General features: G+C 31.0%; 1 protein-coding gene across 1 annotated transcript in view; it reads left to right on the top strand.

The window, feature by feature from the left end:
- Positions 1–21,833, top strand: part of LOC129962970 (carbonic anhydrase 2-like) — a 140,524-nt gene that overhangs the window by 103,569 nt on the left and 15,122 nt on the right. The window contains exons 4-5 of the mRNA XM_056076976.1: positions 11,735–11,889; positions 18,403–18,495. Of these exons, the coding sequence (XP_055932951.1) occupies positions 11,735–11,889; positions 18,403–18,495 (248 nt within the window). The remainder of the gene's footprint in view (positions 1–11,734; positions 11,890–18,402; positions 18,496–21,833) is intronic.

The raw sequence follows: 21,833 nt of genomic DNA on the forward strand, positions 1-21,833 counted from the left end.
TAGCATTCTGCACATACTTTTGTATTTTTAACTGATCGCCACTGTCCAAGAATAACTGCGAAAGAACCGAATAGGGTACGATCTTCTGATATTCAACTGTATTCGTATAGCCACAGACCAAATTTCATTTATTTAAATCATTGCGTCAATATCCAGTCATACTCAGTATTATTTGGAATGAAATTTTCGTGCTTTTAATTAATAAATGCCTTAATTAAAATCTTACCTTTGCCTATATATTTGTGAACAAAATTTTAATAGCGCATCGTATGATAAGGAGCAAGAAAGTTGGTATTAGTACTCGGCGCAATTCCATTGCGCATTTAAACAAATGCTTTTTTAAAACCTTTTTTTTTTTTTTTTTTTTGGAAAAGCAAAAGCTTATACATGTAAGATATTATAGTACATAAGATCTTTCTATCGTCTGTAGTTCTTTTTTTTTAAGAAATAAATTTCAAAATTCTTTTTTAACTAATAAAAGGCATAACCAAAAAATGTTTAAAAAATTGAACAGAAATATCAAAAAATAAAATTAAAGTAATTCAAATTTTTACCGTTTCTTAGCAACCGAGTTTATATAAACTTTCTTGTTTCAAAATTGTCCACATCTGTAAAATTATTTATTAAACTTTGAAAAATTAATACGAATTCAAAAAAAAAAATTGTACTAAAAGGAAATTGATATCATAAGAAAATAATATTTTTGATTCAATAATTTAAGATAGCATAGAAATATTGATTATTGATTATCATTCACCAAATTTAATGGGGAAAAAATGTCAAAAATTTTAGTTAATATCTAATGAATTCAATTTCGAATTAGTTTTTGCATCTTGAAATTTTAACAATATTCTTTTTCTTGTTTTACAAAAAAAAAAAAAAAAAAGTATACATTTTTATTGAATTGGTTAAATTATTTAGAGGGGGATCTGGTATATAATTCACAATGCATAGCTACAATAATTTTTATTTAAATTATGTGTTATAGCAGCTCACGTATAATTAATTATAAACGATATATTTATTCTTATATAAGATGTATATAACATATTAAATACCATATATTATATACGATATATTTAATACCAGATATATACCATACTAGCAGTACCCGCACAGCGTTGCCCGTGGCATAACATTTCAAGAGGAAAAATTAGCTTTAAATTTAAGTTTAAGTTTAAAGCTAGCTTAATAATGTCCACCCGATATGACATGGGCATGCCACGCAACATCAAACAAACATAAAATTACTTTTAGAAATCATCAAAAATAACTACAAAACAATTTTTATAGCACACATTCAGAAATATTTAGACTGTAAAAAAGATAAAAATATGATATGTTCATAGACAAAACAATTCACTAAAAATATACAATAGAAAAGCTGTTTTAAAATTTAAAAATATACAAATAAGTCATGTGGACATTATTTCTCTGATATTCGCTAACCGAATGGTTCTTTCCTTCATTTTTTCATACAACGCAACAAACAAAGCATTTTGGCATTTAATGTGCTCCGGAAAATGTTGGATTTCCTTTATATGGGCATAATGAGTTTTGAATCGCTGCTTAAAATCAGACGTAAACAAAGAAATGTATCACATATCCATACCGCTGCTCTTGCTTTTTGCTGCGCAGTTTGAGGTTTTTCGCACATGCGCAGATAAGTGCAAAGCACAGATACTGCTGTTTTACGCATGCGCGAATGGTAGTAGGAAAATAATTAAAATCGCAATTATGAGATTTGATAATGATAATGATTTTATTTTGATATGACTCCAATATACCAAAACTTTTCCCAATAAATGTCTCATAAAATGGTACAAATATCCTTAATATCAGTTCTCGAGTTTTCTCTTTCAAACAGACGCTTTCAGGAGATTTCATTTTATACTATGTATAGATATATACATTTTTATTATATACTATATATCAATATGTTAATGAATCGACAATTAATCATACAATTGTATCTGTAATTTTTATGAAATGTGTATGATTAATTTCAACGAATAAAATACTAAATCATTAGGATTTGTCATGAATTTTCTAAATAGGGCTTATCCACCCTCGCCCACAACTCCATGAATGATTGTGTCTCCCTTACTGAGAAAAATTTCGGAGGTTAACTGCCATCACAATCTTTATAAAAATAGATTTTACTCTCTCTCTTTTTTTTTTAAAAAAAAAAGCAATTTAATGATCGAAATATTTTATTTAAAATTATAAACGAAATGTAATAAAATATGGTAAGGCGAAAAGTCTTTTCTGTAAAAGCCAATTTCAGCCTGATTTTGTAGCTAGTTTCTTTTTGGCTTAACGATCTATTTATAAATAGCGGAACACAGACTCAAGGCATTTCGAGAAAACGATACAACTAGTGTAGTTTTTCTCACTTCGTGTCTCGTCAGGGTCGCCAGAACTATCCAAAATATGTGGCACTTAACCAAAAAATGCGTGTTTCCTTTATGCACTGAAGAAAGGAAGTGTAGGTATCAGATAGATTTGCAAGAATCAGGGATCTAAAATACACAAAAAAACTATTTTATTGAGGGATTTGATGTAAAAACATTACACAATCAGCAGGAGTGGTTTTCACCAAACTTTCTCGCATATTCACTAAGAATTCTCATAATTAGCCTCATGCCATCGACGAACAACAGTTATGAAAGAGTATATTGGCGTGTGATCTTCGGCGATGAATCGCCTAAAATGCAATTAATACATAATCACCAGAACTACAAATGCGTATTTCGGACGCTTTTTATCCAGCCACTTAAAATTAAAATTCGGCACAGATCTTAAATTGTAAACACAAGATCTTATAAAAGTTTCTTTTATTTAAGTCACTGCATTTTTGAGTTATCGCTTTCACGTATTTGTGAAAGTAAAGAAAGTCGGTCAAATTTTAGACGATTTGATTCCAAATTTGATGCATTTCTACAGCTTAAATCTTAAATATGTGCACAAAATCTTATCCATCAAGCTCTCTTCGTTTTTCAAATCCTACTATTAGTTCACACTCTCCCTATATAGTATATTTATATATCTTGAACAAATTTTCAATCGTTAATAAAATACTTTTAATTTATCCACTCAAGTTCAAATACATTTTTTTAAACTTGTAGTGGATGACTCTTGATGTTAATTAATACAGTTTTTTTCAAATATTAATTAATTAATTTGTCCAATAATTTCTATTTGGTCGACAAAGTCACCAAATCCGTCACCATGTCGCCAAATGGTCACCAAGTTGTCGCCAAGCTCTATTTTGCCACTTAATATTGTAATTCTGTCATATGTATATACATATTTATATTAATTGCAATTATTTAATAAAAAGTAACTAAAATAATTTTTTTTGTTGACCTAAGTAGGAATTGACTTCAAAAAAAAATTTTTTTTATATATATTACCTGTTTAGTTATAATGTTAACTCATATTTGGGCAGCCAGCAAAGAGACTTCCTCTGAAGGGATTTCGTTAAAAATTTGACAAAAAACTACAAATTTGATCTAAAGCCCATATACCAAATTTCACCCATCCAGGTCAAATCGGTCTTGTTTATTTTAGTCACAAGCAGTTATAAAACCTCTTTTTTTTCTTTTAATTCGGTGAGATCTAAAATGTGGAAATTCGTCAAAAGTCTTGAGATCCAATTTTTTGACGATTACAATATTTTCGCATTGTATACTTCATATAAGTGAAAATAAAAGGGAGACTTAACAATCAATAATCTATATACATTACTTTTTTAAATATTTCTAGAACATTTCTCAATTCTAGGACAATGTATTTCAACAAGCATATTTAACCCTTTTTCACTCGAATGTCTCCTATCATACACTATTCAAGACAGTGCATCATTTTGACGTTTCACTTTTTTTTTTTTTTTTTTTTTGAAATTCTAATTTTTGAAAATAGTTACAGAATGGTAAAAAGATTTAGATAAATTTGTTTGCGGAAATTTAACTTAAACCGATTTTATATACATTTATTTTTCGGAGCAATAAATAAATCTTTGTATTAGGCGAATAATTATGTATCGAATTACTTTTCCGTGTGCAAAGGCTTAAAATAAATTTAGTAATTTTTGAATTAAAAATTGCAGACGATCCTGATAAAAAAAAGGTACAGTTTAATCCATCCTGGCGCCCCCGCTGCTAACATTCATTAAATGGAAGGCTTCGGAAAACATCTGATAGTGACATTGTGATTAATTATTGCAAAAGTTTTTAAAAACTATAACTAATAACTAATTAAGTGCATTTAGTACACAAAGTAAAATCTTTTTTTTCAGTTTCTCTTAAATTCCGGGATTCCTCGTAGCGTGGAATCCCTGCCGAGAGCTTAGTGAACCAAATCTTTCATTTGCCCCATATTATTGTTTTTCATCGTTTCTTTGAGGCAACAAAGCTGAGTTGTGCTTTTTAGTCATTAAATTTCTTCAAGTAATCAACCTCGGTATATAATTTATTTATAATTATGTCCATGTTTTTAAGAAGTCCAAAGTATGCTTCAAATTTGATCCAGCTATTTGTATGGAATAAAACTTTGTTTAAAATTTTAACACACTTCCGAGTATCCGGCCTAATGTGGCGGAAGGACAAGCCGGATAATAAAAAAGCCGAATAAGCCGTTCTATGAACTCATTTTTTTACCCACCAATACCAGAAGACAAAGTTTTTTTATACCAAAACTCACTGTTATAGAAGTATTTTCTCACTTCTTATTGAATACTAAGCCCTCCATTCATCTCAAGCTAAGTAGAATGTGAACGCGGCCAGGCTCAGTAAATCGTAGAAGCAGTTGTCGGTAACGTATCGAGTTAAATTAGAAGGCTCGATACTGGTAGTTTATATATGATTATATTCTGCACTGCAAAAATTTATTTTAAATAAAAAGTAGGTTAAAGGCTATAAACTGTTCACATTTTAACATAAATTGTGTATTCTTCATTGTAACATGCTTAAAAAAAACATTAAGCATACTCCAAGAACAATTTACGAATCCTGTACGTACTGTGCAGTTAGGAATAGTGGCAACAATGGCGGTCCGTTACGCACTGGCGAAACAAAGAACAGCAAGCAGAACGCTGCTCTTTTCCTTTCATAACTTGTATTTTGCACAACAACATGTAGGAGACGCCCGCTTCCAATGCCTTGCCTTCTTCCATTGATTACGATAAAGGCGAGATAGTACGGAAGCTGGATAGTCGAGAACAAGATACTCGGGAGTGTACTGTATATAATTAATTGGAACGATGGATATTATTAATTTTTTTTTGTTGATAATTTGCATTTCACTAGAATTTTCGAAATTAATTCGCCTATGACACAAGTAAATTAAATGACAATCATATTCACTTTTTTCGGAGAAATTTATAAGCGTCATTAGATTTCATTGCAAAATTCGAACCATTCGTTGGAATATAATGCGTTTTTTTTTCAGTTTAGAATAATTTCAGAAATTGCTTATTGTTAACTGTTTTACAACTTACAAAAACCGTTATGAAAATAATCTACACAATAATTTAAGAATAAAGAAAGAAAGGATGTTTTATTTCACTACATATTCAACAAAATCAAAAGATTTTTTTTTTAATTTGAAAGATTTATCTAGTAACTACTAACCTAGTCTTGTACAGAAAACAGATTTCACCTCCAGAATTATTTTTTGTATGATTATATTTCATAATAATGCCTAACTAGTTTTGCTTTTGATTGACCTCGCCTGTCATCGCAGAAAATGCACAATCCTATGGAAGATTTCATGCGTGTAATTGGAACACACTTTACACGTTTTATTTAAAAACCTACTCATTTTGTTTTCTGCCATCGATAATCGTCTGTTTACACAATAAAAAGTGAAAGCTACCAGGCGTTGAGGAAACGCCCGAGAAGTAAGGCCGAAAATAGTTTTATTGATAATGGTTCAGTATTCCAATATGAAACAAAAATATCTTCTAGATAAACATTATAAAAAATATTATTCTTAAAAAAAACCTTAAAAGGCATTAGTTTGTCGCATTTATTGAACATAAATTCATGCAAAATTTCAAGCAATAATTATTCAAAACTTCTAATAATATCATTCTTTATGAAATAAATTTACAAGATACAACTAAGCATTTATCGTATAGTGATTAATTACTAATCTGTTGTACATAGGAAAATATAATCCAATCCTAAGATGTTGTAAACTTAAACTAATGGTGCTTTTAAAAAATTTTCTCATAATTAGCCTATTTTGATGTTTCGTATTTATATCATTTACTGAACAATATATTTTTTTCGAAAACGAATTTATTTAGACAATATACAAGAATAAAAAAATCGTTTGGCATAATACACACAATATAAACCATTGGAAGTGATTTTTCCAAAGCTTCAGATTTCTTCTGAATTGATTTTGTTCAAAATTCGATAGAAAACTACAAATTTGGTGTAAAGCCTGTATAACAAATTTCATCCGTTTAGCTTGAAACATTTTGCAGTTATCTTGGATATAAGTTAAAACGATTATTATAAAATGAAGAAAGCTGTATTGATAAAATTCGGTACACAAAATTAACTATAGTGTAGACATCTTTCAAATGTTGAGTCCAATCCAATGACGGGTTGACTGTTGTTGGTCCGTTCTTTCAGAAACATCTAAACTCAATAATTCAAAAACTTAGTGAATTAAATACTATATCAAATTTGATATGGGATTTTATGACTAAAACTATAATTCTTTATCAAATTTTTTGTTTCCATCGGTTGAGAAAAACGTGTTCTGAAACACAAAGTCGATTTTCGGATACTATTAACCGTATGCAAGGGATTAATTGCCAAATAACTCGCCAAGATGATACGATAGATTCAGCAAAAATGCTAAATTCACGCCAAAGTTTTATATTTCGTTACTATTGTACGCGAATGCCATATAAGGCGTTCTCTAGCATGACGAATTTATTAGAAAGTATGCGAGAAAGTTTTGGGAAGACCATTCCAGCTAATATGACGATTAAAATAAGTTCTCATTGCATACTTCTTATACGAGAAAGCAGAAAAGATCCAATAAACCATATTTACATATTACATTATAAGTTGCATTGCATTATAAGTTATTTATTTATAAGTTATTAAGTTATTACATCGTATTATAAGTTATTTATTTTATGACCCTAAAATTTACGGTTCTTTCTAAGCGATAGCCCACTTTCGTCGACTCTGCCCTAGGGAGATATTTCAAGAACGTTCTGAAGACGAGTCATCGACAGGCTTATGTTATGAATGGTTTCTGCCTGTTTCTGAAACAATAACAAACATTACACTTGAACTTCCCCTCTCAAAATATCTAGAAAAATTAAAACCATTCGTGAATACCACTTGCGGTCGGAAACAGTTCCCAGGCTAATTATTCCAAACTCAAAAGTATACAATTGAAATCATTTCTAAAATGTACGGAACTAAAATGTAAGGAACGGAATGTGTAATGACGTGCTGTGATGAGAGTTCTTGTCAAAATGTTGATTTCAAGTTCTTGCCTCAGGCGAACCACACTAATTAATTATCGAGATCACGATATTTATATCTCGCTCTCATTCATTTTGATTGAATACTGCTCCTTTGATGCTCTAGATGAACAACACGTATTTCCGTTTCAATCGATATTAGATTTTCTACAAAGAGTAAGCGTACTTCAGGTAGATTTTAATCAGTAGATTCATTCGTTGTATTATTCAAAAACATGTTGATCGTATATTAACCTAAACTAATTAATGATATCCATGTACTACAAACAAAAATTTATTTAGTAATATTATTTTAATGCACCAAACTGCACTTTGATTATAAAGGATCGAATATCAAGTGTGGTATTAAATTTTGTTTCAGATATGTGACTACGTTTGAGGTGAATTTTTTGAAACATGCTCTAAAATAGATACATTTTTGAATTTTTGGACAAAGAAAGATAAAAAAAACATTTATGAAACCAAGATATACCAGTTAAGTGATAAAAGGATTTTATGAATTTTTAAAAAGTTTATCAAATGATTTTGCTTAAATATTTGTATATAAATTACTTGAAGAGCTCTTGAACTAAAAAATAAGTTGTGTTTCTATCCATTCTTTAAGTACTGGTGTTCGACTAATAAGTAACATGAAATTTTCTGTATTTTTTTCATTGTGAAGGATTAAGACAGCTATAAAATATTTCTAAATGAATAGATTACTTATCCTCTAGTTAGAGAACTGAAGAACATATTGAGAAATCATTATAACAAATTTAAATAAAAAAAATATGCATTAAATTTTAATTCATGAGGTTTTTCGAATGAAAATTTAATCAAACATTAGAATGTGAGAAAATAGAATTTAAAGATATAAAATAGCATTAAAATGTATATAAATGTAAATATAAAATTCAACATAATACCCCTTCCCCAAAAAAATGATTTTAAAAACGAAATGCACTCGGTTTTTTAAGGAAAATTGTTCAAACATTGAAAATATTAAATTTTCAAAAAATCACATTTTTACAAAAAAAAAAAAAAAAAAAAAAAAAAAAAAATTTTTTTTTTTTTTTAAACGTAGACAAATGATCTCTTGAATTATATTATTTCATTAGGAGGTTCAATTTAGCAAATGATTCTATTCTCATTCAAGATTTAACTCATGAAAACATTTACCACCTATAATTCTTAGAGCAATAAGATTATTCAATCGCTTAATTGATAATAACATTTATTATTTAGGGAAATTTTACTTTCTCTACTATTTAATTATCTTTATTAGAGATCTTTATTTAGAGAATATTCTGCCATTTTAATTCAAAGATAATCCATATAATGATATATATTTGTCTATTTCAGGTAATTTTTGCATTGAATTATAATATTTCTGAATGTTAATAATAATTACTGTTTAAAAAAGTACAAAAATACGATAAATCAAAGTACGCACAGGATATGGATAAACCGACTAAGGGGTTAAAATAGCATTTATTAACTTCTGATTCTCGTCTTTTTAAGATTATCCATAAGAGTAAAGGAGAGTTATCGATTAAAATATCCAAATATCTATTTATTAAAACTGAAACATAAAAGTATGTAATGTAATTTTTTAATTATGTTTGATACGATTTCTCTTTTTTTCACTGCTATCAGTCACTAGTCAAAATAAATATTCTTGAATCTTGTTCTACCCTTCCCATCCTCATACGATGGCATCCAATTATTACAAGACGAATTCTTTGTGCAACTTCTTAGGGGGAGCTTTTACTAGTTCTTTTTTTTTTATCGCTATTTTGTTATGGATTTGGCTTGCAGTATAATAATATTTGTTTTCTGGAATTTTACTGCTCGTTTATTTGTGACAAATGGAAATCAAACATTTTGGAAACTACAAACCTCACGTCAATCAAGCTATGTATAATAATATTATTCGTATATATGTATAAAGACCGTAAACTATATTTTATTATTAATTATTGGAAATCGTTGATGCTGCAGAAAAAGAAAAAAAAGATTAGAATCAAAAGTATTTGAAACAAAAAGCCACATATCTGGGAAATGATATCCGGTTCTTTTATGCTTGTTTTTCAAATTTTCTTCACATTTAGAATTCTACTCTCGTTTAGTTCCCAATGATTATTTTGGGACCATCCCTCTAATTTCGAACAATGGTTAAATGGAAAGAACAATACATGAGGAGTCAAACTTTTCTCCAGTCGTGCATTACCAATGAGACGATACGACTTTTCACACTCTGCCCCTCCTCTCTGTCAAATTTGGCGTTAATTATAGAAAATTTTCAATAGAGTGAGGCCTGAAACACTCGGCCATACCATCCTAAATTCGAAAATCTACCATAAAGCATCCATAGCATCCCTACTCCTTTATTAATTCTGAGATCGAACTGAATCATCTATTTGAGATGTTTGTCACATGAATGAAGAAATAATCGATATAATTGATGCTGTACTTAAGGCCGCGGTGGCCTAATGATTAGAATCTTGGTCTCGGGGCTCGAGGGTTTGAGGTTCGAGTCCTGATACTACTGAAGACCTGCCTTGCAGGATTGGTACTTATTAAATCTGATGCCGTATTCCAAACGTCCTTTCCCTGGTATGATACATAAGCTTGGAGGGAAAGGTGTCAGCTCAAGTATCGTCCTCGTCATCTAACCGGGTTTCAAAGTTACAAGGTCTATCTCAAAATAGTCTCAATGTTGCTTTGAAACAGAAAATTAATATAACTAAACAAAATTAGATAACTGAACATAGCTGTTATGTAATAATAGAATTAAAGCTAACTAATTTGTCACTAATCTGCAACCTACGAAACTGTAGTTCAACTCATCTTATTAACAACTATTAGCAGTTGTGATTTATGAAACTATGAATAGTTATAGGCAATTTTTAAACCACATTTTCTTAACAATCCTGCTCAAAAATATGCTTTAGTTTTGAATGGCACATAGAAATTCTGCATTTTTTTTAACATTTTTGTTTTTATGCTATTCATATGAATTGTTGCCTCACAATCGAAAAAGTTTAAAACAATTCAAGCTGCGACAGTCGCCGGGGACAACATAATTCGATTTAAGCATTTGGAAACCTTACAAAATAAGAATGGTGGGGGCAGAAAGAAAGAGCAAGAAAAGTGTTTCACGTTCTGTTTTTATTGTTCTTTTTCATTTACGGAAAACATCTACAGAGTTTCCATAGAAAAATATTTATTAGAGTCCCATTCTTTTAAAGCTAAAAATAGAATTCCTGGCGTATTTTTGAAAAAATAATATTTTCTCTCCTTCCTTTCTCCCCCCCAAAAAAATATCTAAAATTCACTGTAAGATTTCAATAGGTCTCTTTTGCTATGTAAATATAAGTGTTGACTGGAATAGCAATTGAATGATGTCAATTCGTAAATTATGAGTGTGTATAATTGAAAAAAAAATGAAGCTTTTATACAGAAGAAAGTGTTCTTATTGTTAAAAAGTTGACTGGATTAGCATTTGAATGACGTCAGTTCGTAAATTATAAGAGTACAACTCAAAGAAATGGGGCTTTTCTGCATAAAATGCTGCCCCTATTTTAAAAAGTTGACTGGATTAGCATCTGAATGACGACAATTCGTAAATTATAAGAGTGCAACTCAAAAAAATTGGACTTTTCTACATAAAACGCTGCCCCTATTTTAAAAAGTTGACTGGATTAGCATTTGAATGATGTCAATTCGTAAATTGGGAGAGTACAACTTAAAGAAATGGGACTTTTTTACATAAAAAGCTGCCCTTATTCTAAAAAATTAACTGGAATCCCATTGTGAATGAAGTCAATTCGTACTGATGTTATACATATAAATTGTCTTGCGAAAATTTAACTTTAAAGTCTTCTATATATCTTGTAAATGAAAAAAAAAGACATATCACTTGGATATTAGATGATAGGTGGCAATTATGTTCATCATGTGATTTTGATGTCATTTGATTTCATTCCACTTGGTTTTATCTTATTCTCATACTCTTGATCTTGAAAGAGCATCTGACATTATCCAGGAAACATTTTTGAGTATTAAAAGGAAGCAGATAATTTAAATTCTGCTTTCATATGTTGCAGAAAATCCGAATTTCATTTAGCATTAATAATATATATATTATAGAATTTTTTTAAAAAATAAACTGAAGAGAACTTCGGAAATAGAAAGATTAGGTATTGAATCTGATAAAATTGTTTCTTTTTTCAGTTCAAATCAGTCCAGGACCCAAAGACGCCCCCAGGATTATTGACGAGGGTGGCATGGACGACAAATATCAGTTCTTACAACTGCACTTCCACTGGGGCGCTGACAGCAAGAGGGGTTCCGAGCATCTGATCGACGGACAGAGGTTCCCAATGGAAGTGAGTGCATCAATTGCATTTCGATATACTCGATCTAATGTAACAATTACTTAAATGCTAACAATAACAGATTGATTCGAACATTTGAGGTTATTTTTATATTTGATCATAATGAATTTATGCTCATTTACTCTCAAATACGCCTCTCCAGTTTCATTTCGGAATCCATCGGACATCTCGTAGATATAAAAGCTCCAAAACCATATATTTAGATGGCAGCTAACATGTTTGTCTTGTGAAAATGATATATGAATCGATCATATTGACGATACTTTTTGGTAAAAGTGAATTATAGTGTGCCCCCTACCGCGCCAACAATGCCAAGTCGCCAATAAAGATGGCGGATAAAATAAGCAAATACTTCCGCAGAACAGTTACGGTTACCATTTCCCGTCATATAATTAGGACTTTTTACTGATAAGTATTTTTTTTTCCATACTGCCCGGTGCTTCGGCATCTGTAGAAGGCACCGGGTAGAATTTTTTAACTTAAAAAAAACATCCTACGACTTCGCTAGCAGCGGGAGAGAGAACCTAATAGCTTCGCTAGCACATTGAACATAAGGACTGTGTGGATAACAGAAACAGTACATAACCAAAAGAAAAGAAAGAACGGAGAAAGAAGCATTCGGAACATTCTCAATACAACATTTCAAACAAGCATCCATTCCTAACTTCATAAACTCGTAAAAAATAGATATATACATGTTTAACTCACCCTTCATCCATTCTACAGGTTCGAAATACTCCCGACATAACAAATTACGAAAGGAACCAACCGTTAGAACACCAAAACGAATTACGAGAACTGCGAAGAATTCCATTACAGCTGTCTTTTAAAGTGAGAATGCAGACGATTTTTTAAAGCGCATACTGACAATTAAAAATTGCAAAAGAATAAATATTTTCTGTTCGTATTCACATTAAAAAAAGAAAGAAGAAAATAACTTTTAATTATAAGCTTAACTTTTTTATTTAATAAACTTTTAATTATAATAAAGAACAAAATTAAAATCTTTAATCGATATTTTTTTAATATTTTAATTTAACATTTTTCATAATATAGTTGTAGTTTATGTACAACACAACCATTGCAAAAAGTAGTAAACAAAACCGCATTAGGATTGCTAGAAGAGTGTTCCGATGGGTTGCAATATTGGCGACAAATTCGGGGGCACACTATTCTTCACTTTATCTTACTTTACTTTCTCGTATACGCAGTATAGAGAAAGTATAGTAATCATCAAATAATTTGAAGTCAAGATTTTGATGAATTTCCTCGTTTTAGATTTTCCTGAGTACGAAAGTCACATTTTTCGAAAATGTCCGTCTGTTTGTGAGAAAGATAACTCAAAAACACTTTGAGCTGGAGATTGGAATTTGGTATGCGGTCTAATTTGCAGGTCTAATTTAAACCTAATTGGTAGATTTCTATCAAGTTTTGAATAAAATCTGTTCTGAGGAAATCCGTCTGTTTGCATATAAGTTAACACGATAATTACAAAACGCTTACAGCTATATAGATGAAATTCGGTATATAGATTTAATATCTATAGTTTAGACATCTGTCAAATGTTGAGCCAAATCCAATCGGGGGTTGACTGTGTATATTGGTCTGTACTCTCAGAAATATGTAAACGCAATGACTGAGAAAAACGCGTCGAGAGCGCAAATTCGATTTTCGGGTACTATTAACCCCAACCTGGGGATAAATCGCCAAATAACTCGCCTAGGATGACACTATAGATTCAGTAAAAATGCTAAATTCACTCCAAAAGTTAATTTCAGTTCAGTTCAGTTATATTAACGTCCCGTTGTAAAGCAACACTAAGGCTATTTTGGGACGGACCTCGTCATTTTGAACCGCGATCAGATGACGAGGACGACACCTGAGCTGCCCCCTCTCCACACCACACCAGCGGGAGGACGTTTGGTAAAACAGATTTGACGTGCAACAGACCCTCTTACACGATGGTTCTTCGGTGGAATCGGGTCTCGAACCTGAAATCCTACGGCTCACAAGCCGAGATCTTACCACCAGGCCACCACGGCCCTCCAAAAGTTAATATTTCGTTACTTTGCATGCCAGTGTTATATAAGGGTTTAGGGATGTTTAGTTAGAAGAAAAAGTTTTGCAGTGACCACTCCCGCTGGTTTAAGGATTGTAGGGTTTTCTTTTTGTACATTCCGCATAAGAGGAAGTAAAAAAAAAAATGATTGGACAAACCATATTTATGTTTTTGTACTATAAGTTACTTATTTAAAATTTACGATAAGGGTTCATTCTAAGCGATTCATCCGTCTGTCTGTCTGTGAGAAAGATAACTCAAAAACGTTTTGAGCTAGACAGATGAAATGTGGCATATGGTCTTTGCAACAAATTTGTAGATTTCTTTCAAATGTTGAACAAATTCCATTCAGAAAAAGTCGGTCTATACGGCTTTATCAATATAAATTAATACAATAATTACAAAGTGAAGAGAACTAGATGGATAAACTTCGGTATACAGATTTAACATCTGTACTGTATGCACCTATCAAATTTTGAGTCATATCCAACAAGGCGTTGACCGTCTCTCAGTCTACATTCTCTGGAGCACGTAAACGCGATAACTAAATAACACAATGACTTAAATAAATCAAATCTAATATGAGATTTCGTGACCACAATTGTAATTTTATGTCAAATTTTGGTTTCAATGGGTTGGGAAAAAGAGCATCCAGAGCAGAAATTCACTTTTATCAGATAGTATGCAAGAAAGTTTTTGGAGACCATTCCAGCGGTTTTGTTAAAGGGAGAATGATTATTGTTAGTACTAAATGTTAGTCAAGTTTGGGTTTGGTTTAGGTATATTAACGTTCCGTTTGAAGCAACACTTGGGCTATTTTGGGACGGACATCGTAATTTTGAATCGCGGTCAGATGACCAGGACTACACCTGAGCAGGCACCCCCCCCCCGCTCTCCACACCACACCAGCGGGAGGACGTTTGGTCAGGACGGATTTAACGTGCAACAGACGGTTCTTCGGTGGAATCGGGTATCGAACCTGAACCCCCTGGTTCCGAAGCCGAGACCTTACCACCAGGCCACCGCGGCCTAAATGTTAGTCAAAATGTAACCTGAATATAAATTGGGAACAATGCACACACTGATAGGAACCAGTTCTTGTACGACCTGAATGACAACTCACTACTGAGTTTCTTATCGGGAAAAAAAAAAGGATGTAGCGTTGCAGTATAGAGTATATGGATTTTCAATTAGATGGCATGTATAGTGACGGTAAATGATCATAAAAGGACTGTAATGTCCTGTTATTCCTTCTCCTCTAACGACTCTACTTAGAATTACTTATTTTAATTTTCAGAGTTCGTGTTAAACAGAGTATTCCCCTACTTTATTGACGGAGAAAATAGATAAAATTCTTCTCTCAGACATACAGACAAAATAAACTGGCAGAAAAGAATGACCATTCAAAACATTAGTTTGAAAGAAAGAGAAAATGTTTTAATATTTATAGTTGTTTAAATACTTATACTGTGCGCTGTACTTTTAAAATCCCTTTGCCAAATAAAAACATAGATTTCTTGGAATAAAATATGGACTAAGTTTTAGTCATAAATGAGCATGAATGAAATTCAAAATATTTTGAATCCTGAAATAGGCGACTGAAAAAGTTATACTTATCCATAGCTATATGCGCATACTTATAGCTTCTACTATGTGAAATCGAAATTCTAATTCGCTCGAAGCTTCATAAAAGCATAACGCTCCACTAAGCCGAAGCGACTGGATTGAAATGAGCGCCGGAAGTGACCGGAATTATTCATTAATGATTGGTTACAAAAGCTCATCTTGTATATTCGCCCGAATGCCATCGAATTCAGTGCAAATATATTTAGTTTCTTTACATGATATAATGATACAATATAGCAAGTGAAAGTGGTCTCCCAAATACTTTCTCGCATACTCTCTAATAAAGGTATTATTCCAGAGAATGCCTTTCATTACATTGAAGTAGAATAGCTATGAAATATTAATCTTTGGCGAGAATTTAGCATTTTTACTGAATATATCACGCAATTCTTGGCGACATTTTTTGGCGAATAATTTCTTGTATGCGATTAAAAGTATCCGAAAATCAAATATGTATTTTAGACGCGTTTTTCTCAATCGACTGAAATAAATATTTGACTCAAAGCTATAATTGTAGTCACAAAATCGCATTCCATATTTGATAAATTTAAGTCATTGCTTTTCTGAGTTCACACGTTTATGTGCTTCTGAAAAATAGACGGTAAATGCACACTGGATTTGTCTCAAAACTTTAAAACTTCAAAACTTTTTTATAGATGTTAAATCTGTGCACCAAATTTTATCTATCTAGGTCGCTTCATTTTATAGTCATCGTGTTAATTATATTCGAATTATACATAACTAATGTTCTTATTTCTGAACAGGCAGACTTTCTCTAAGCGAATTTTGCTCAAATGTTGATAGAAATATACAGATTTAATGTAAAGACTTATACCAAATTTCATACGTCTTGCCCAAAGCGTTTTTTAATTATCTTTATAGCAGACAGACAGATATTATGCAAAAAATATGTTTCCTTAAGTCAGGAAGGTCTAAAACGTGGAGATTTGTCGAAATCTAGAGTTGGTACAGCTATTTCATAATTGGCACCGCTTTTTGTTGACTCACCTGATTTGGCGAGAAAATGAGTCGCCAAACAGGAAAAAGGAGGCGAGAAGGAAAAAAACAAGGGGGCGAGAGTGACAGAGAGACGCGAGGTGTGGAAGAGGATGATCGTGATCGTTTGCGTATATTGTGTTGTGTCTTTTATTTAAAATATGTAAAATAGAAAAAAAATCTTGAAATTACAACTGTCATTCCTTGTCACCGATCACAATTCTCACATTTATAAAAATATGCTAAGTAAAAGAACCTCTTTACAGTAACTATTCGAGTTACTTATTTTGGTTTCTATGTTTATAAACAATAAATGGATAGATGAATTAATAAAATATAATAATAACTTCTATGCAAAAAAATTTTATTTAAAAATATCAAAAAAAAAACAAAAAACATTTGCCCTTTTCCGGAAGGAAACTACTCTTCCCTTCCCTAATTGGAGTTCAGGGAAACAAGTCATCCTTGTTTAACCTAGAAATGCTCCAGCACTAACGAAAAAAGACATTTTGAAATGAATTTTTTCATCATTAAATGATCAAATCAATTAAAAAATACATTATTAAAAATTGCATTGCTGATTTCATAAATGAAAAATATAACTGATCATTATTTTCATTTTAAATTCTTGTTTTGTATCGCATAGACTAATTATTCAATTACTAATCCTGGTTTTATTCTTAGCAGAAAACTCGATTTTTCACAATATATTAATAGCATAATCCTAAGAACGTATGATAAAAACTAAATTGTGAGGTTCATCAAGGTTGTGAAGAGACTGTGTTTCAGTGATGTCCTTTCTAATCCTAAATATAGCAATCTTTTTTGGGATCCTTACAACAAAAATAAAATCAAAGTTCTTGAATCAAGCTAATTTATCGAATTAAATCCAATTTGTACTTTTATAATACAGTCATTTTTATTGATTGCTTAACTGTTTTGCCCGAGTGCCATACGTGCATCGATTTATCGAATTTTGATAGTTCTAAGCAAAAAATAAATCATTCATAACGATTATAATTCAATATTAAAATTACTTCGAATACATAGATAAGTCAAGTATTCAATGGATTTCATTTCCATTTGAATCAAAATAAGAAAATACTCCCAAAATAGAAAGTGTCATCTTATTAGATAGTAAAGAAAATAAAACAGTTAAAGGGTTAATAGGATATATATTCATCCTATGTACCAAATATTTATGACATGATTAGTTTGAAATCCCGACAATGTTTTTTTTCTTATGTTCTGTTTTTTTTCCCCCGCAAATCATTAATAATGATTGATTGCGGTGCCACTCATTTTGCTGTAACAGGCAGAATTTTTGAAAACTGTCCAATACAGCAAAATAAATTATGACGACAAAAAGATTTATTTGAGATTGTCTATGTCAGATTATACAACGAAGTTCTAGTTGCATAAATTTTTATCAACTTTTAAACAAGCTTTCAAAAAACTTCAGACATTTCATTTTTAATATGCCCTTTCATGCTTTTGAGAGTAAATGTTACAACTTTTAAATTGTTAACGTGTCTGTGATTGACTATGTCCAACTTTTAAATTACTTATACTTTTTAAAATATTTTTAATGTCAAGAGTTTACAAATTTTAAATTCTTAATACGGTTTTTAATCCTTTTAAAATTCACTCTTTATCTATTTATGTATTTATAATTTTATTATTTTTATTCATTCATTTATTTATTTTTATTTGTTTATTTCCTTGGCCTTCATTTTATATCATGCATTGTGAAACCAAAATTTTCCATTGAATGTGCATTTTCGTTAAAAAAAATAATAATTTATTCGGGTTTCCTTTTGCAGATGCATCTGGTACACATGAACACAAATTACAAAACAAAAGAAAAGGCAGTCCATAAAGAAGACGGGCTCGCTGTACTAGCAGTTCTTTTCAAGGTCAGTCTTTAAATTTAATCTTTGCACAAGTTTTCAAAATTTTAAGAAGGTTGTACGCAACATTTTGAATGTTTTGCCAAGGCACTGCTTTTGGTCAATACAACATTTCAACTTTTATATAATTCACAAAAATTATTTCAGAATTTGGACTTCATAGATTTATCATTAGCATTTTAAACAAATTTAGACAACCAGGCAATGTGTTTCTTTGAAAATAAGACCCAATTCTCAACAAAAAGAACCTAGGATATATTTTCAGGCGATGCCTTATTCTTTCCTGTACGATTTACATTAGTTCATATAAAAGAATTGCACTTCATATAACTAAAGTTGACAATTTTTCCAAAGGAATTCTTTTGGCAGTGTCATGATAATGGAAAAACAAATTTTTGAATGCCTGTTTTAAAAACAGAATCGGTCTGAGAGGGATTGTACAAGACCTCTCAAGGACCCTGTACCGCTACTCATTCTATAAATAGGGGGAAAATGCCTCGTTTCTTTTTTAACTTGAATATACATGTGTTCGGGTAATATTACAAAATACATTTTCATGTCTATCAGTCCAAGTCAAGTTTAGCACGTTCACTGTCCATGGATCGTACTATTTTCTAACTGTACGGACTGTACAGTTAGAAAATACTAACTGTACATAATTGTACAGTTACGGATAATAACTGTATTTTATTAGATGACCTTTTCCCTGCTAAAACTGAGAGAAAGCAAAGAAGGAAGAATCTAGTTAAATAGGTGGTCCAGATATCAGGATTGAGCCGTGGCAACAAATGTGTTAAGAGCTTTGAATCTCACTACGCCTGCAGTTTACTACTTAAAGCTGGCCACGTAGTTTATAGCATTGTTTATTATTGACTACTTTATATCATTACTTCTAAAAAAATGATTCGAAATTTGTCACAAACTTGAGACATCATATGTTTTTCTTTAATATGAAGCAACGTTCACACGAGGTCAACTATTGCGCGCAAAGAAAGGCCACGCCTACCTGAGGAACATCACGTGACCCATAACGGGGCAATGGCAAATGGTTGTCTCATCGGGACAACTATTTGCCATTGTCCCATTTCAGTCTATTACAAAACCTTTATCATAACTGAAAATGATTAAAGATTACTTGAGATCTATTATATTATTCAAGAAGGATTAGACATTTCATTAATAAGATTCGAATTTAAAAGCAAAAAGAAAAGAAAAAAAAGAAAGAAAAAACATTACGATGATATAAAAGAATTTGAGAATACTTATAAAACATATATTGAAAAATCACATATTATAACTTTATTTATGATGCAACTATTTATGTTATTTGATTTCATTAAACTCTAATTTTTTGCGACCGAAATATTAACTTTATAAAAATTATTAAATTATTTATCATTTTTAAATCCTTATTGCACTGATTCATTCAATGTAAAAAAAGATAGGAAAATGCAATGCATTTTTATTTCATTGCATTTCAAATTTATTTATAGACCCCATATTTAAACTTTGCATTAGGCCGTACTTCTGTTCGGGTCGACCCTGTCAGTAAATAGCCAAACATTTTGTTCTTCTGGCAATAATCCATTCAATGAACGATGTCTTCTAACTCGGAAAATAATGTTTTCCCACCTGATCCGCACTTATCAAAGTGTTTCCTTCCTCTTATGTTGATGGGGGTTATCACCATTTGCGAAACATTCGAAGATCCATTTTCTTCTCTTTGCAGTATGCTCAAAACCTCACATCTCGAAAGTCGTTCACAATTCTTCTTTTGCACTCGACGAAATGGATTCTTCCTTTATCTTATCTCAGAAACAAAATATCTTTTCCTTTATATCCATTGAATAACGAAGATTCTAACCAGCCGCAATCAATCTCTGCCGTTATTTGTTATATGAACTCGTGTGTAGGGCTTTGCCGATTTTTGATTTATCGAAAAAGGAAAGGGGGAAAAAAAAAGTATTTCTGCGAAAAAGTATCGATATATCAAAATCATGAAGAATAATTCACGATAAATAGCGATACAATTAATCGATATTCACAATTAATTTACTTTTTCGATTTCGTTTTTGTTACCGGTTAGTGCTTATTTTTGTTACTCTTCATTCTTTTTCACCTTCATACAGAATTTTTGTTAATGTTTCTACAAATACTGTCATGTTCTAATACATAAAAATGCTTGTTTTAAATATGTTACTTTGGAATAAACTGCTTTCTGTTCCCTAACTGAATGATACCATTATGGAAAAATAATTACAATTATCAGAAGATTGTAGGCTGTCTTTTGTTTAATAGCTAAATATTCCTCTTCAGAAACAAAAGCAAAAAGGATTCATTCAGATTAAATTCACATTTTTATTCGCTGCTCGCATTTTCACACTTAAGCGTACTCGCATAAAAAAAAAAATCCGTTATACTTCCGCTTTAGCCTAGCTGCTCTAGAGATGCATAATCCACGATTTTTTGAATAACAAATAATATTGCTATTGTTATTTTTAAATATGCGTTCCAAATATCTGTTATTTCAATCATATTATTAATTAAAAATTATTACTTAATATTAAATATAAAATTTATTAATTGTAATTAATACTTAATTTACTAATTTAATTAACGTGTGAACGAATTAATTTATCTGTTTCAGCTTACTTCTTAAATTTTATTATTTTCTCAAAACTATTTATTTAATTTATTTATTAGAGTGAACCATTTTCTGGAAAAGATGAGTTAAAAATATATGTCATTTCTTTAAAATGTTTACTTTAGTCCTATATTCTACCAATAGATGACGCCAGCAGTAAACAGAGTACATGTAATCAAAGTCAATCATGTCACGAGTAATAAAAAATGATCTGTATGGAATAGTGCATCATCAAATACGAATATCGGTGACCTCGCACTTTCCGGTGAAATCACCACTGCGATAAATTTCAGTGATATGCAATTCAATGATACGATACGATAATTCCAATAACCGGTCCGTTCACTTTTCAATCCAATCACAGATTTCTTTCGAGAGCTTCCATTGGACAGATCGTATCGTCACCGCTCCGGCAAATTTCAGTGATATCGTATCGATTGTTAGTTTCTATCGTGATCCAAAACTTGTAATCGAAATATCATCAGTAAGATCGTATGAAGGATTTGAATCACACCCCTCTTTGAAAAGTATTGATCACTTGTATTTGTGACTTTTTGATATTGGTTACGTAATAACCGCTCTGAAAATATTCGTCATCCCTAAGCTGCTCACGATAAATCATGATGCAATAAATCGATATTCACAATTAATTTACGTTTTCGATTTCGTTTTGGTTACCGGTTAGTGTTTATTTTGTTGC

The sequence above is a fragment of the Argiope bruennichi genome, chromosome 1, assembly GCF_947563725.1.
Source record: "Argiope bruennichi chromosome 1, qqArgBrue1.1, whole genome shotgun sequence".
Lineage (NCBI taxonomy): Eukaryota > Metazoa > Arthropoda > Arachnida > Araneae > Araneidae > Argiope > Argiope bruennichi.